General features: G+C 36.9%; 1 protein-coding gene across 4 annotated transcripts in view; it reads right to left on the bottom strand.

The window, feature by feature from the left end:
- The window catches only part of MIS18BP1 (MIS18 binding protein 1), a 47,412-nt gene extending 35,969 nt beyond the window's left edge, over positions 1 to 11,443 (bottom strand). For 2 of the 4 annotated variants that reach the window (XM_024981678.2, XM_024981680.2), the window contains exons 1-5: positions 11,023 to 11,188; positions 5,277 to 5,899; positions 2,286 to 2,405; positions 1,650 to 2,116; positions 626 to 699 (exon numbers count right to left, since the gene is read on the bottom strand). In XM_024981678.2, the coding sequence (XP_024837446.1) occupies positions 626 to 699; positions 1,650 to 2,116; positions 2,286 to 2,405; positions 5,277 to 5,808 (1,193 nt within the window). In that variant the 5' untranslated portion in view covers positions 5,809 to 5,899; positions 11,023 to 11,188. 4 annotated transcript variants of the gene reach the window in all.
- Between the last annotated feature and the right edge of the window lie 1,870 nt (positions 11,444 to 13,313).

Here is a 13,313-nt window from a genome sequence, read left to right on the forward strand (position 1 = left end):
TGTACTGTTTTATTACCACCTTTTATTACATTTTCTTTAACCACCAAGAAAATTGGTTTTGAAGAGCAGGAAATGGAACTAGCGGAGTAGCAGAACTAGGCAAGTCCACTTACCAAAGGATGCTTTCATTTTAGGGAAAACCATAAAGTGCCAGTGATTACTTAACATGTAGCTGTGTGGCACACTGTTAATAATTTTGATTTCTTTTCTGAATCAGTAAATACATATCTGGTTTTGGTTTTCCCAATTTAGACGTGAGACTCTGGACTGAAATGCATGTAGTAAATGTTAACTACAAGCATCATTATCATCAAGCAGATAATCCCAGCCCACTTAATAGAACCTCTGAAAAAATAAAGCACTATTCATACACATTTGAGCTGTCCCTATTTTAAAAATATGAGTTAACAAATTTCTTGGAAAAGCAAGAAAGCTAGCTACAATCAAAATGGCCATACTCATTTTACTTTTCTGCCATCAGTTTATAACCTCGTTAGAAAGTCTTTGTTTTACAGCAAGATGCGATTTGTCATGCATCTCCTTGTCATGCATCTCCATGCATCTCCTTACACACAAATATCTCATTATAAATTTTACTAAAAGAATACTGAAAAGTTATACTTACGTCAGTTTTCCTTCTACACATATAGCAGTGTTATTATTGATGACTTTAATCATCCATTCCTGTAGCTGGACTACCTGATAAAGCATAAAATGAAACATATATTACTTCTTATATTACTTGTACCATATGCATTACAAAATCAGTTCGCATTAAAAGAAAACACTTATACAAGTAATCCAAATGAGTCCTTAGTGTTCATCTACATAAGAATCACATTCTATTTTATATAGCAATAAGGTAAAAACTCTTATGCATAATTAAACAAAAGATGGAGACAGAGACTGAACTTGTACTGCAGTTTGTTCTATTAATACAATCCAGAATCAATTATACTTTAAATATTCTTACATCAAATATCTTAACCACTAAGGGAAAAAGCCACTTAAAATCTTGAGGTATCCATTAAAATACCAAAGCCACAAAAGACACAATAACTTAGAGAAAACAAGTTAAGTAGTATGCATTTCACCATCACTCTTCTCCCTATATAATTAGAGCATTTATTTTTTGAAAAGTTGATTTGGAGTTGCATTCAATTTCCTATAAACTATAAAGGTGATTGCTAGTAACCTATATTTAGTATTCTATTCCAAAGCAAACATCTGAACAGCTCCTCTATCCATGAGATTCTCCAGGCAAGAATACTGGAGTGGGTTGCCATTTCCTACTCCAGTGTTACAACAGTAAAACTTCTAAAATCTTTAGATGCTCTAATTCCTTTCTCTTTTAATTGCTCTGTTAATAGAACACCAAGAATCAGGAAAAAAAAAATTTAAGAACAAGAATACCTCAGTATTCATCCCCAAAGGGAGCTGAAGACTATGCAACTAGTATTAGAGCAAAATAAGACTTCACGCCTGGGTCTTCTTATTTTATCCACTGTTCATTTCACTAGGCCACACTGCCTCTACACTAAATATTAACAAAGACCCAAAATGAACCTGTTAATGAGAGAGCAAAAGAGCTTATGCACTTTAAGAATGAGGGTGAAAACAGTATTTATCTGCCTTAAAAGTTTTCCTACCTTAATATTAACTCCATTTGTAATAGTTTGGCTTATAATTGGAGAAAGGGTCCAGGCATTTCTTTTTGATCTCTGAGGTATTGTTATATGAAACTGTGGAGTTGCAAGCACGATTTTACAAGTATCATTCATGGAACCTGGAAAATCAGTCTCTCTGTGCATTGTTATCTCATTTCCTTCCTTAATTTCCTGCTTTGAAGTGCCTTCTGTTGTAGTCTTACTATCACCAGAAACCAGTAACTGACCACCATTCTCAACATCAGGACCACAAAGAGTTGCAACAGTGGTATTTGGGGACTTTTCACAGGTAGAATCAGTGTCTTCTAAAACAAATGTGTCCTTTTTGGATTTATTGGTGGCAACTGTGTTCTCCTTTGAGTGAAGAATTTGTCTAGCCAGCTGAGCTCTAGTTAGTGCCCTGTTTGCAGTTGCAACATTTTTATGTTCTTGGTTCAGAACTGGAAGCTCTGCAAAAAAATACAAAACCCAACAAAATTTACAGATGGATAATATGAAATGAAAAGAGAACAACAGAAAAATTTTAAACTTTTAATTGCCTACACAGGGAAAATAATTATCTAGAACATTTAACCATACATTCAAATAACAAACTAAAAACAAAACAAAGCACTTTACCATAAGTTAAATTGTGCAGAGGCACCTTCTTTTCCTGCTGATATGTAATCTTTTGCTTGACTGGCACAAAAATATTATTTGATGATTCCAGAGGAACTTCTTGGACTGAGGTTGAGTTTTCTTTTTTTAAAGAAAGAAGTTGTATTAGTCAATAAGAGAAAAAAATGCCTTTAAAAATCTTGGAATAAAGACTTAAATTCAGTAATGATCAGACCAACAGAGTATACTTTAACATATGACAGTTATATTAAGTTTTTGCCCTTTATTATTCTCATATCTTCAATGCATTCTCTATACCTGTATTATGCTGAGAAAGAATTTTTAAAAAACTTCTCCACATTACCTGCCAGCTCTAGACACAAGTATACTACTGGACTTAGAAGCCTAGAGATCTAAAATAAAATTCTGGTGCTGCCACAAATCAGATATGTATATGTCAAGGTCATATATCAAGTGCCATCCTGTCTTGGAAATTCTGTTTGCTTCTGGTTGCTGGAAATTTCTAAAATGTGGACCAACAGTTGTAACAGATTTAAAAATCAAAATGTTGAGATTCAGTAGCAAACTAAGTCATAATTTATACTTCTTTGACATCCCTTTAGCAGGTCTTCAAAGACACAAATTTGGTAGGCTTAATCACTAGACAAACAGGAACTAATAGCATTGCTTATATTTTATTCTGCTTTACATCCTAGATAGTTAAAGTTTCGTATCTTGAATATAGAAATGAGTTTCTTTCACATAAAAGGGGAAGGTAATAGACTTAAAATTTGTACCAGAGAAGGAAAAACTGAATTATATGTTTAATTTCAAATATTATACTTGAAAAAACTGGTAGTGATTATACTTTAATATGTATGTTGCTTTGGCCTTAGAAACCTCAATATAAAGATTTTATTATAATGACATGTCATAAAAGATAAGTTTCTATTTCTTTAAATCATTCTACTAGAAATGGCAGGGCAATGCAGTAGAGATGAGTAGATAATTCAGTCATATACAACATGGTACAGCACACAGGCCATTATTTCAGTTCAGGGATCCATGTAGGGACTCTCCAAAAGATCTCTGAAATTATACACAAAATCTGTGTTTGTATATATGTGTATTTTCTAGGAAGTCAGCAGATTCTCAAAGCAGTTATTTCTTCCTCTCTAATCCCAGTTTACATACAAAACATGCTATAATGTACATTATTTCTCTTGCTTCTCCCTTTTCTCTTAGACTGTATGAGATTATTTGTATATTCACCTACCTCCATCCTAAACTCCCTTAGAAAACTGCTTTTGTGTCAAAATACATCACTGTCTTTGAAATGCAACAATACACCCACAATCTTATTATGTAGCAGTTAAGAGCATGAGCTTTCTAACAGATATCTGTATTTAATTCTCAGCTTATCACTTACTACCTGTGAGACACACAGCAGATGTTAATTTATTTAAAATCTCCATTTCCTAGACTATATTAAATGAGCATAAATCCATAGTGTTTGCTCAAAGGAGCAAATGAGATAATGCATGTAAAGTATCTTTATCAATTACTGGCTTCTGAAGTTACCATTCTGGTTTTTCTTCCTCATCTTCTCAGTGGCTTTCACTACTTTCTGCTCTTTATTCTAGCTTCTAAATTTCAGGGTGACCCACAACTTATCTTTAAATGTTTTCTCTGAAAACATTTCAATATACACAGTTTTTTCAAGTATAATATACTTACTCCTTGATGATCCCATCTAATCTTATAGCTTTAAATACCATTTAGGTGCTAAGAATTCCGAATGTATTTCTCAGGTAGGCCACTTCCCTAAATTCCAACTAATTTTTTTCAACAGCCTAATTCACATCTACACTTCAATTTTTAACAGACATATCAAAATTGACATGACAAGGAACATAATTACTGAGTCCTCAAAACTATTCCACCTCTGTCTGCCCCACTTCAGTTAAATTGCTCCATCCTTCCAGTTGCTTGAGCAAAAAAAAAAACTCGAAACCAAACAAATCACCCAGGTCATCCTTTATAAGTCTCTTATATTCCACACTCCCATCTCTCAACATTTATGTGCAGGGACGTCCTTGGTGGTCCAGTGGCTAAGATTCCACGCACTCCCAACGCAGGGGGCCTGGGTTTGATCCCTGCTCAGGGAACTAGATCCCACATGCCACAACTAAAAGATCACATGTGCCACAATTAAGACCCTGTGCAGCCAAATAAATAAATAAAATATTAAAACAAATTAACAACCCCCCTCCCCCCTCCAAAACCAAAATCTATATGGAATTCAGCACTCTTTATTATCTCCACTGCCACCTGACCAAGCCAATGCCATCTCTCACCTGGAATACTAAAATAACTATTGCAAATTAACAGCTAGAGTGATACTTTTAAAATTTAAGTCAGACTGTGACATTCCTCTGCTCAAAACCCTCTAGTGGCTCCTTAATTTGCTCACAATAAAAACCCAAATCCTTATATTTACCTATAAGGCCCTAATAGGACCCTCCTAAAAGACACGTTATCTGACCCTCTCCTAACTTATCCCCTCCTCCCCAGCTGCCCACTCACTCCTTGGTTATCTCCTAGCTAGTCTGCATGCTTCTATCTCAGGGCACTTGTACCAGCCGCAAGATATCTATCTGTATCTGTCACTTCCTTATGTTTTTTTGGCTCAAATACCACCTTCTCATTGAAACACTGACCACCCCATGAAAATTTAAAACCTGCTCCAACTCTCCATGAGATTCTCCAGGCAAGAATACTGGAGTTTTTACAATGGCGTACTCTGCTTTCTCTTTCCAGATCATTTCTATTATATTCTATAAAATACTTATTTAATGATCCGTCTGCCACCACCTGAATGTAAACTAGCTTCGTGAGGACAGAGATTTTTGTTCATTTTGCTCACTGCTGTTCCCTGAGTACCTAAAAGCGTCAGACACAATAAACACTAAACACGTTACAGCTTTTTAACCAACACATAATAAAACTAACCTCTTAGTGAACGGTTTTCTGGCTGGAATGATCTGTTGTTTTCCTTTTCTTCACAGAGGTAGGTATGCTGTAATATTCTTTCCTCAGCTCCATTAGGAGCGAAACTTTCATTTTGTGTTGGTTCCAAAAAACTGTTTCTTGATGCTTGTTCTTGCTTGTTGCGTAGTACTTTTTCTTTCATTCTTTGAAATATTTTTCCTGGTGATTCATAGCTTTCTTTATTTTTAAATTCATCCTTGTTGGGTTTTATAGCACTGATATCAAGAGAACTGTTAGAGGTGGTAGCCTCTGCTAGCAAGGTAGACTGCAATACATTTTTATTATTAAAAACTGCCATTTCTACAAACTGACTCTTTTTATGATTATTCAGTTTTAAAGAGGATATCTGATATTTCACCAAATCTTTTACAGGAGTAAGTGTGCCTGAAGGAATGCTGTCAAAAAAGATCGCGTGCATGGGCACATTTCTCCTTTGAGAAGATGTCTCTGAAGACAGGTGAATTCCTGGGTGTTTCAAAGATGTTGCAATCATCTTGATAAACAGAAGCAACAAATTCCCTCTAACAGAAAATTCACTTAAACACAATTTTCAGGATAGACCTTCGGCAGGGGGCCAGAGGAACCTGCAGTTCAACGTGAAATCAACTTTTATCATGCTTCCGTGCAGAAAAAAACAACACTGGATAATCTATACCTCACAAAGCAGACCAAGATTTTATATTTTTGTTCAAGTTTCATTTATTATTTTTTAGTGATAAAACAGTTTGGTTTTTAAATTTATTCTCTGTTAAAAAGCAGCTTCCACCAAGTCTTCTACTTCATCACTCTAAGAGCAGAATTTTGAATATTTGTTTTTGAAATTTACTTGAACCTCAAGTCCTGGAGGTTCCAATCTAATATTTGCATCAAAAAACATTAAATGACAGCTGCACATGGCAATAAATTAAGTTATGAAAAGATTAAATTTCACAAATATGGTTTTTCCTTTTAGGAACTTAAATTTTAAGGCAGCAGCTACATGACATATCCTAATGAAGGTTAAAAATCCATTCAATTTTTAAGTTAATAATCTCCAATCCTGATTTCTGTTATGCTGCAGAACTTTTTAATATGAAATTTTACGTAAAAAAAAAAAAAGACCTGAAATCAAAAGTAAATTATATTCATTATAATTTTCTAAACATTTACTGCTGCTTAGAATTTTTAGAGGAAATCATGTACTTGGGCACACACAGTCTTAGACTTGTTTTAGCTTGTTTCTTACATATAAATTTTATTTCCCACACCTAGAAATTTCTAGGTGATGAAACATACAGTTGCATGTATGTTTCATCTGCTATACCTGGTAAATTAATACAATATTTTAACCTAAAGGAGCTTAGAACTTATAAGTCTAGATTTACAGCATCTCTTATCACTGAATTTATAACTATTCCAATCAGTCTTTGATCACATAAACATAAGAAATGTATTTCAGAAAATATAAATTCATTCAGACCAAAGACATGAAGTATCTTTATCTACAGTAACTTCTGCGAGAAATAAATATACAAGTTAAAAATGCATATACAAACTACCATTTTATTTGATATTTTATAAGAGAAAAAAAGGAAATATTCCTCAATAACAAGAGCTGACAAAGATACCCAGTATCCTAGGAATGACACAAAACCCAAGAATTCAGCGAATATGTATTAGCGCATATATTCATGCATTTGGCAAGACATTAATGACAGGAATCCTGTGCTTGGAGTTACAGTGCTCACTGGCCATTCAGTTTACATTCTCAAAACCAAAAATGAATAAACTGGGACAACTGCATGGAGAGAGGGCAAAGTATGCACAGGTTTACACGATCTCATTTCTTTAGAACCTAATGAAATGCTCAACAGTAAGTATAAACTGCTAATAAGTTAGCAGAAATAAGAACAGACCAATCTGTAGTACAATAGTTTCTCCTCTCCCCCAGCCACCTTCTCCCAGGGAGATACATTCCAAGACCACCAGTCAATGCCTGAAATTATGGATAGTGCCAGAGCCTATATAGACTATGTTTTTCCCTTTACATACATACCTATGGTAAAGTTTAATTTGTAAATCAGGCACAGTAAGAAATTAACAATAGCAAAACAATTATAACAATATACTGTAATAAAAGTTATGTGAATGTCACCTCACTCAAAACACAAATTCAATGCCTTTTCCACTTCACTAAGCATTTATCATGCACGGTGGCTGCAACTTTTGCAGTTTTGGGGGTCAAAAGCAAAACCTGCATGCATTTCTTTTTCCTTCTTCACAAATAGACTCATTTTTATCCAGACCTTAGCAATCTCAGCATACGATTTTTTTCCTCATTAAGTCAAGAGCTTTCACCTTTTCACTTAAAGGAAGCACTTTACAACTTTTCTTTGGCATACCCAAATTGCCAGCAGCACTACTCTTGTGATTTAGGACAATTATTAAGTAAAATTAGGGTTACCTGAACACAAGCACAATGATACTTCAACAGTCCATCTGATAACTGAGAGGACTGCTAAGTGACTAGTGCATGGGATATGCTGGACAAAGGGGTGATCAACATTCCTAGAAGGATGCTACTAGGAAAAGCATGCAATTTATTTATTTTTAATTGTTTTTATTGGCATATACTTGCCTTACAAAGTTGTATTAGTTTCTGCCAAGTGAATCAGTTATACATATACATATATTCATTCTTTTTTAGATTTCCTTCCTATTTAGGTTCCTTCTAGGACTGGAGAAGACAAGGTGAATTCTAAAATGGTGTGCTTGTGCCTTCATTAAATGCTTCAAACTATTTGAAAAATCTAATACTTAAAATTTACTCTGAAAACTGACATGCTGATATACTAGGAAAAATTGCTATTTATTCAAAATAAAGACTCGGGCATGGGAAAACTAGCTATGAGTATGAAAAAGTAGCTATGAGTATCTAGAGTATCTAGAAAGCTAAACAACTGTTATCATGGATATAATACTGAATTAAGACATAAAAAGTTCTAGGAATTTACTGTTACGGTAGTAATATTAATAATAATTCTAATGGAATGGTCAAAACTCCCAAGGCACACTAACCAACACTGGGAGATAGAGTTGGGAAAAAATGAGAGGAATAGTAAGTTAACTGACAAATGATATACTTGGAAAAAAGTGCAGCACACAATATATTGAGCTGGCCAAAGAATTTGTTTGGTTTTTCCCATAAGGTGGTTCTAGTAGAGCTTATTTGTCTTTAACTTTATTCAAAACAGTTCTGTCAGATTGTATTGTGACAGCTGTCATTCACAATGCATTAAAAAAAAAAGGTTAGTGAACTTGTGTGTAGCCATTTTAATATTACAACTGGAAGAAAAAGGTCATATTTTTGGCATATTATGCTTTATTATTTCAAGAAGGGTGGAAACACAACTGAACTGCAAAAAAAAAAAAAGATTTGTGCAGTGTATGGAGAAGCTACTGTGACTGATCAAACATCAACCCTATCAAAAGTGGTTTGCAAAATTTTGCGCTGGAGATTTCTTGCGGGACAATGCCCCCTGGTGCAATAATCATTTGAAGTGGATAGCGACCAAATTAAGACATTAATTGAGAACAATCAACATTATGCCATGTGGGAGATAGCCGACATACTCAAAATACCCAAATCAAGCACTGAAAATCTTTTGCACCAGTTTGGTTATGTTAATCCCTTTGATGTTTGGGTTCCACATAAGTTCCACGTAATACACTTCTTGACTGTATTTCTGCATGTGATTCTCTGCTGAACTGTAACAAAAACATTCCATTTTTAAAACAAATTGTGACGTGTGATGAAAAATGAATACTGTACAATAATGTGGAATGGAAGAGATCATGGGGCAAGTGGAATGGAAGAGATCATGGGGCAAGTGAAATGAACCACCACCAACCATACCAAAGGCTAGTCTTTGTCCAAAGGTGATGTGTATGTGGTGGGATTGGAAAGGAGTCCCCTATTATGAGCTCAAAGAACTGCTCCCAATTAGACCAACTAAAACCAGCACTTAACAAAAAGCGTCAGGAATTAGTCAACAGAAAACACATACTCTTCCATCAGGGTAACACAAGCCTCTGTGTTTCTTTGATGGCCAGGCAAAAACTGTTAACAACTTGTCTGGGAAGTTCTGATTCATTTGCCATATTCACCAGACATTGCATCTTCAAATTCCCATTTATTTCAGTCTTTACAAAATTCTCTTAATGAAAAAAATTTCAGTCTCCTGGAGGACTATAAATGGCACGTGGAAGAGTTCTTTGCTCAAAAAGATAAAAAGTTTTGGGAAGATGGAATTATGAAGTTGCCTGAAAAACGGCAGAAGGTAGTGGAATAAAACAGTGAATATGCTGTTCAATAAAATTATTGGTGAAAATGAAAAAGGTCTTTCATTTATAAAAACCAAAGGAACTTTTTGGCCAAACATTCAAAGAAACCAAACGAATCAATTTAAAGAAATGATCAACATTAAAAATGGCCAAAGGACATGAAAGGCATTTAATAGAATACAAATGGCCCATAAATGAGTCAAAATGACCCTCTATTTTACTAATAAATGAAGAAATGCAAATTAAAACAGTGAGACTTTATGTTTATCAGATTGGTAAAGGTTAATTTCAAAATATAGGTGTGCATGCCATTGATCAATAAATTCCACTTAAAATTTTTCTTACATCCACATAAGAATGCAAATACATGTGGTGGTAATATTCAACATCTACTGCATCTATGTCAGACACTACTTAATCTTAGAGCAATTCATAAGAGTTAAGTACTGTTATTATCCCCATTTTGAAGATGAGAAAACTAAGGCATAAAGTGGTTAAATAACCAGTCCAAGGTCCCACTGACAAGAGCAGGACCGCAGTCTATCTGATTTCAAAGCCTAAGTTCTTAAACAGGCCCTATACAAGTATGTTCACGGAAGTACTAAACTAATTAGAAACAATCTAGATGGCTACCAAAATTCCGCTGTCCACTAAAGCACCGGGACTAACTAGAAACCACCTAGACCTCTATCAATATGGGACAAAATTCTGCTTTTGTCATCCATATAACTGAATTCTATGTATTCAATAAAAAAATATACATACAGACACACACATACACACTCTGACATAGAAAGTAGCTGGAATATACTAAATTTAAAAAGCAGCAGAACAGGACGTACAATTGAATTTCTGTTTAAAAAAAAAAGGAGTATACGCAAAGGGGGAAAAATCTGGAATTAAGATATTGTTAAAATTGTAAATAGCACTTTGTAGAGAGGGATGAAGGGGCCTCCCGTTTCCTAAATAATTTTATTTACATCAGAAAATGTTTGCAATATGTAATTTAACTAGAAGAAACACAAGCTAGATGGATAAATTGTTTCTTTAGCTCTGTGGATCCTGGGTTCCAAGATGAAGAATCGGACAGTGACGCACACGATATTCCTACTTGGTAATCTAATTTTTTTTTCTAGAAGTGATTTTAGAACAAAAGCCTAGAGCGCTCACCACTGAAACGAAATCAGAGGGAAAGAGGTCTGCTCTCTTGATAAATACAGTAGACACGCAACAAATACACACCGAACGAAAGAGTGGTCGTGATACCGCAGCCAAAGACAGAAACGTACAAAAAGTCCGAGAGAGCCCAGAAAGCTGAAGCGCTGGGACTCGCGGCGCCAGAGGGACCGGAGGCAGAAGCTAGGGTAGAGGGTCGGGGCCGTACCTTGGGTGAAGAGCCTGGCCGGGCGAGACGGCAGCAGTCTGGGCTCGGCTTCGGGACAGCGGAGAACCTGGGCGCCCTAAGATCGCGCCGCTGGCCCAAGTCGGCCCCACCCCTGAGCGGCCGAACCCCAGAGGATGCTCACCTTCTCCGCGAGATTCCCTAACACGAGAACTATTAGGGAATTCAAATTTGAAGAGCCCGCCCTCCCAGCCAGCTCGGGATTGGCGCGCTCAGGAATTGCGTCACCGTGCGTCTCACTGGGACCCGGAAGCCTGGGGGCGCTTCCCGCTCCGCGTGGGCAATGCTGTTTCCACAAAAACTGAGTAACCCCAAGCTGCGACAGGTACCGGGCAGGCAACTCTAGTCGTCCTTGGACTTTGTTTCTTCTTCAGAGGAGCGCCAGCTTCGCGTTTCGCGGCTCTTCCCGAAATGCTCTGCGGCAGGAAGGCCTACGTCAGACGCGCTACTGCGCATTTTAAAAGTTTGGTCCTTCTCGCTACTCTTTCTCTGTGTGAGAACGGTAATAGCTTTTGGTTATTTGTTGCTTTCAAGCGTGAGGAATTAGCTTTCTGTATATGTTTAAGAGAGCTTTTAAGTTTTCTCTGGCCGTCAGATATTTGAGGCCGAGAAGGAACGTTTTGTTCTTGAGGGGATAGTGAACTAAATGCAAAGTTATAGTTGCAATAGTTAAACTTTTTAACCTAATCATCTCGAACCCTAAAAGCATTCATCTTGACTGCTAGGTTGCGATGCAGTTTGTTACAGTCGCGTTCAGACTTAGCCCTGCTTCCTTAGGCTCAGCGCCCTGGCACGACGCGTTGCGGGCTGGAAACTGTGTAGAATCCCTTGTTTCAGTCTTGGAGGGGGAGGTGCCAGAGGAGTAACTCGAGTTTTCAGCCTTAAATCCGTTCCACCTCCCGTCCTGCGTGTTCTCTCCATGGACTCCGCCCCCCTCCCCACCAAGTCAACATTTAGGACAGGAGAGTTTGTTTTTTGCCTCATCCAAGAAAATTCTCAACATCCTAAGAATCATGTATCGCATTTGTCCATAAGACCGGACGGGAAATAGTTGTTATGGGTTAATTTTTTAAAGTCACGTTTGAGATTCCCTCTAAATCATGTATCCATAAATCTTGTGCTCATCGAATATTCAGAATCTAAAATACACTTTTAAAACATCGAATGAATGCAAGTAAGGAAAAGAAACCAGTTGGGGGTGGGAGGAGAGAAGCAGGTCTGCACAGAAATTTCTGACTGTGCAGCATAATGAGAACATGGCTGGACATGGATTTGCACCAAATTTATAGGAAAAACAGGGTGGCGCTAGTGGTAAAGAACCCGCCTGCCAATTCAGGAGATGTAAGAAACGTGGGTTCAATCTCTGGGTTGGGAAGATCCCTTGGAGGAGGGCATGGCAGCCCACTCCAGTATTCATGGCTGGAAAACTGCATGGACAGAGGCGCTTGGTGGTATAGTCTGTGAGGTCTCAAAGAGTTGGACACAACTGAAGGGACTTGGCAGGCAACCCAAACTTGAAATATATGTGTAGTGAAATCTATGAAATACACTTTGTGGGATAGAGGGACTTTGAAAAGACGGGCATTCATATTTAAAAACATCTGAAATAGAGGCATGAACGGTTTCTGTTCCTGATAATGAAGGTAACCATGGCTCACACTTTCAGCTAAAGCAGGAACCTTTAAATATTAAGGGCAGACACTCAGAATTACAGACTGTAATTTTTTAAATTAGCCACTTCTGTTTGAGAAGTAAGTAGGATCTAGCATGCTCCAGGGTGAGCAGCAACAAGAAATTACGTAAGTGACTAATAATTTTCCAAGGAAGTCTGAATAACACTTTGTGGATAAAAGTGCAGTGAGAAGGTATATAGGCCAAGGGACAACCTTCATCTGTCCAATGGAGCATCAACATGCTGCCTTCGATGTATCCTCTTAAGTTTGTGTTTGCAAGGATAGGTGGGCTCTTTATGGTCAGAGCAAGGCACCTGGGATGATCTGTCCTCAATCTGTAATACCTGGACCCACTTAGGGTCTAAAACACAGACATAGCAAGAAAGGAGGGAATTCTTATGTTGTGTGGAAATTGCGGTCAAGAGATCTGTATCTGCTTAGTCTGGAAGAATATTCCCAGAACCATGCTAATATACTATGGTCCAGTTGTATACTAATTGACCAAATAGCATTTTGAGAAGAATTAGAAAAAAGACACTCTTTCATCAAGGCCAAGGATAATTTTGCACTCCAGGGGACATTTGGCAATGTCTGGAAATA

This window comes from Bos taurus, chromosome 21 (assembly GCF_002263795.3).
Source record: "Bos taurus isolate L1 Dominette 01449 registration number 42190680 breed Hereford chromosome 21, ARS-UCD2.0, whole genome shotgun sequence".
Lineage (NCBI taxonomy): Eukaryota > Metazoa > Chordata > Mammalia > Artiodactyla > Bovidae > Bos > Bos taurus.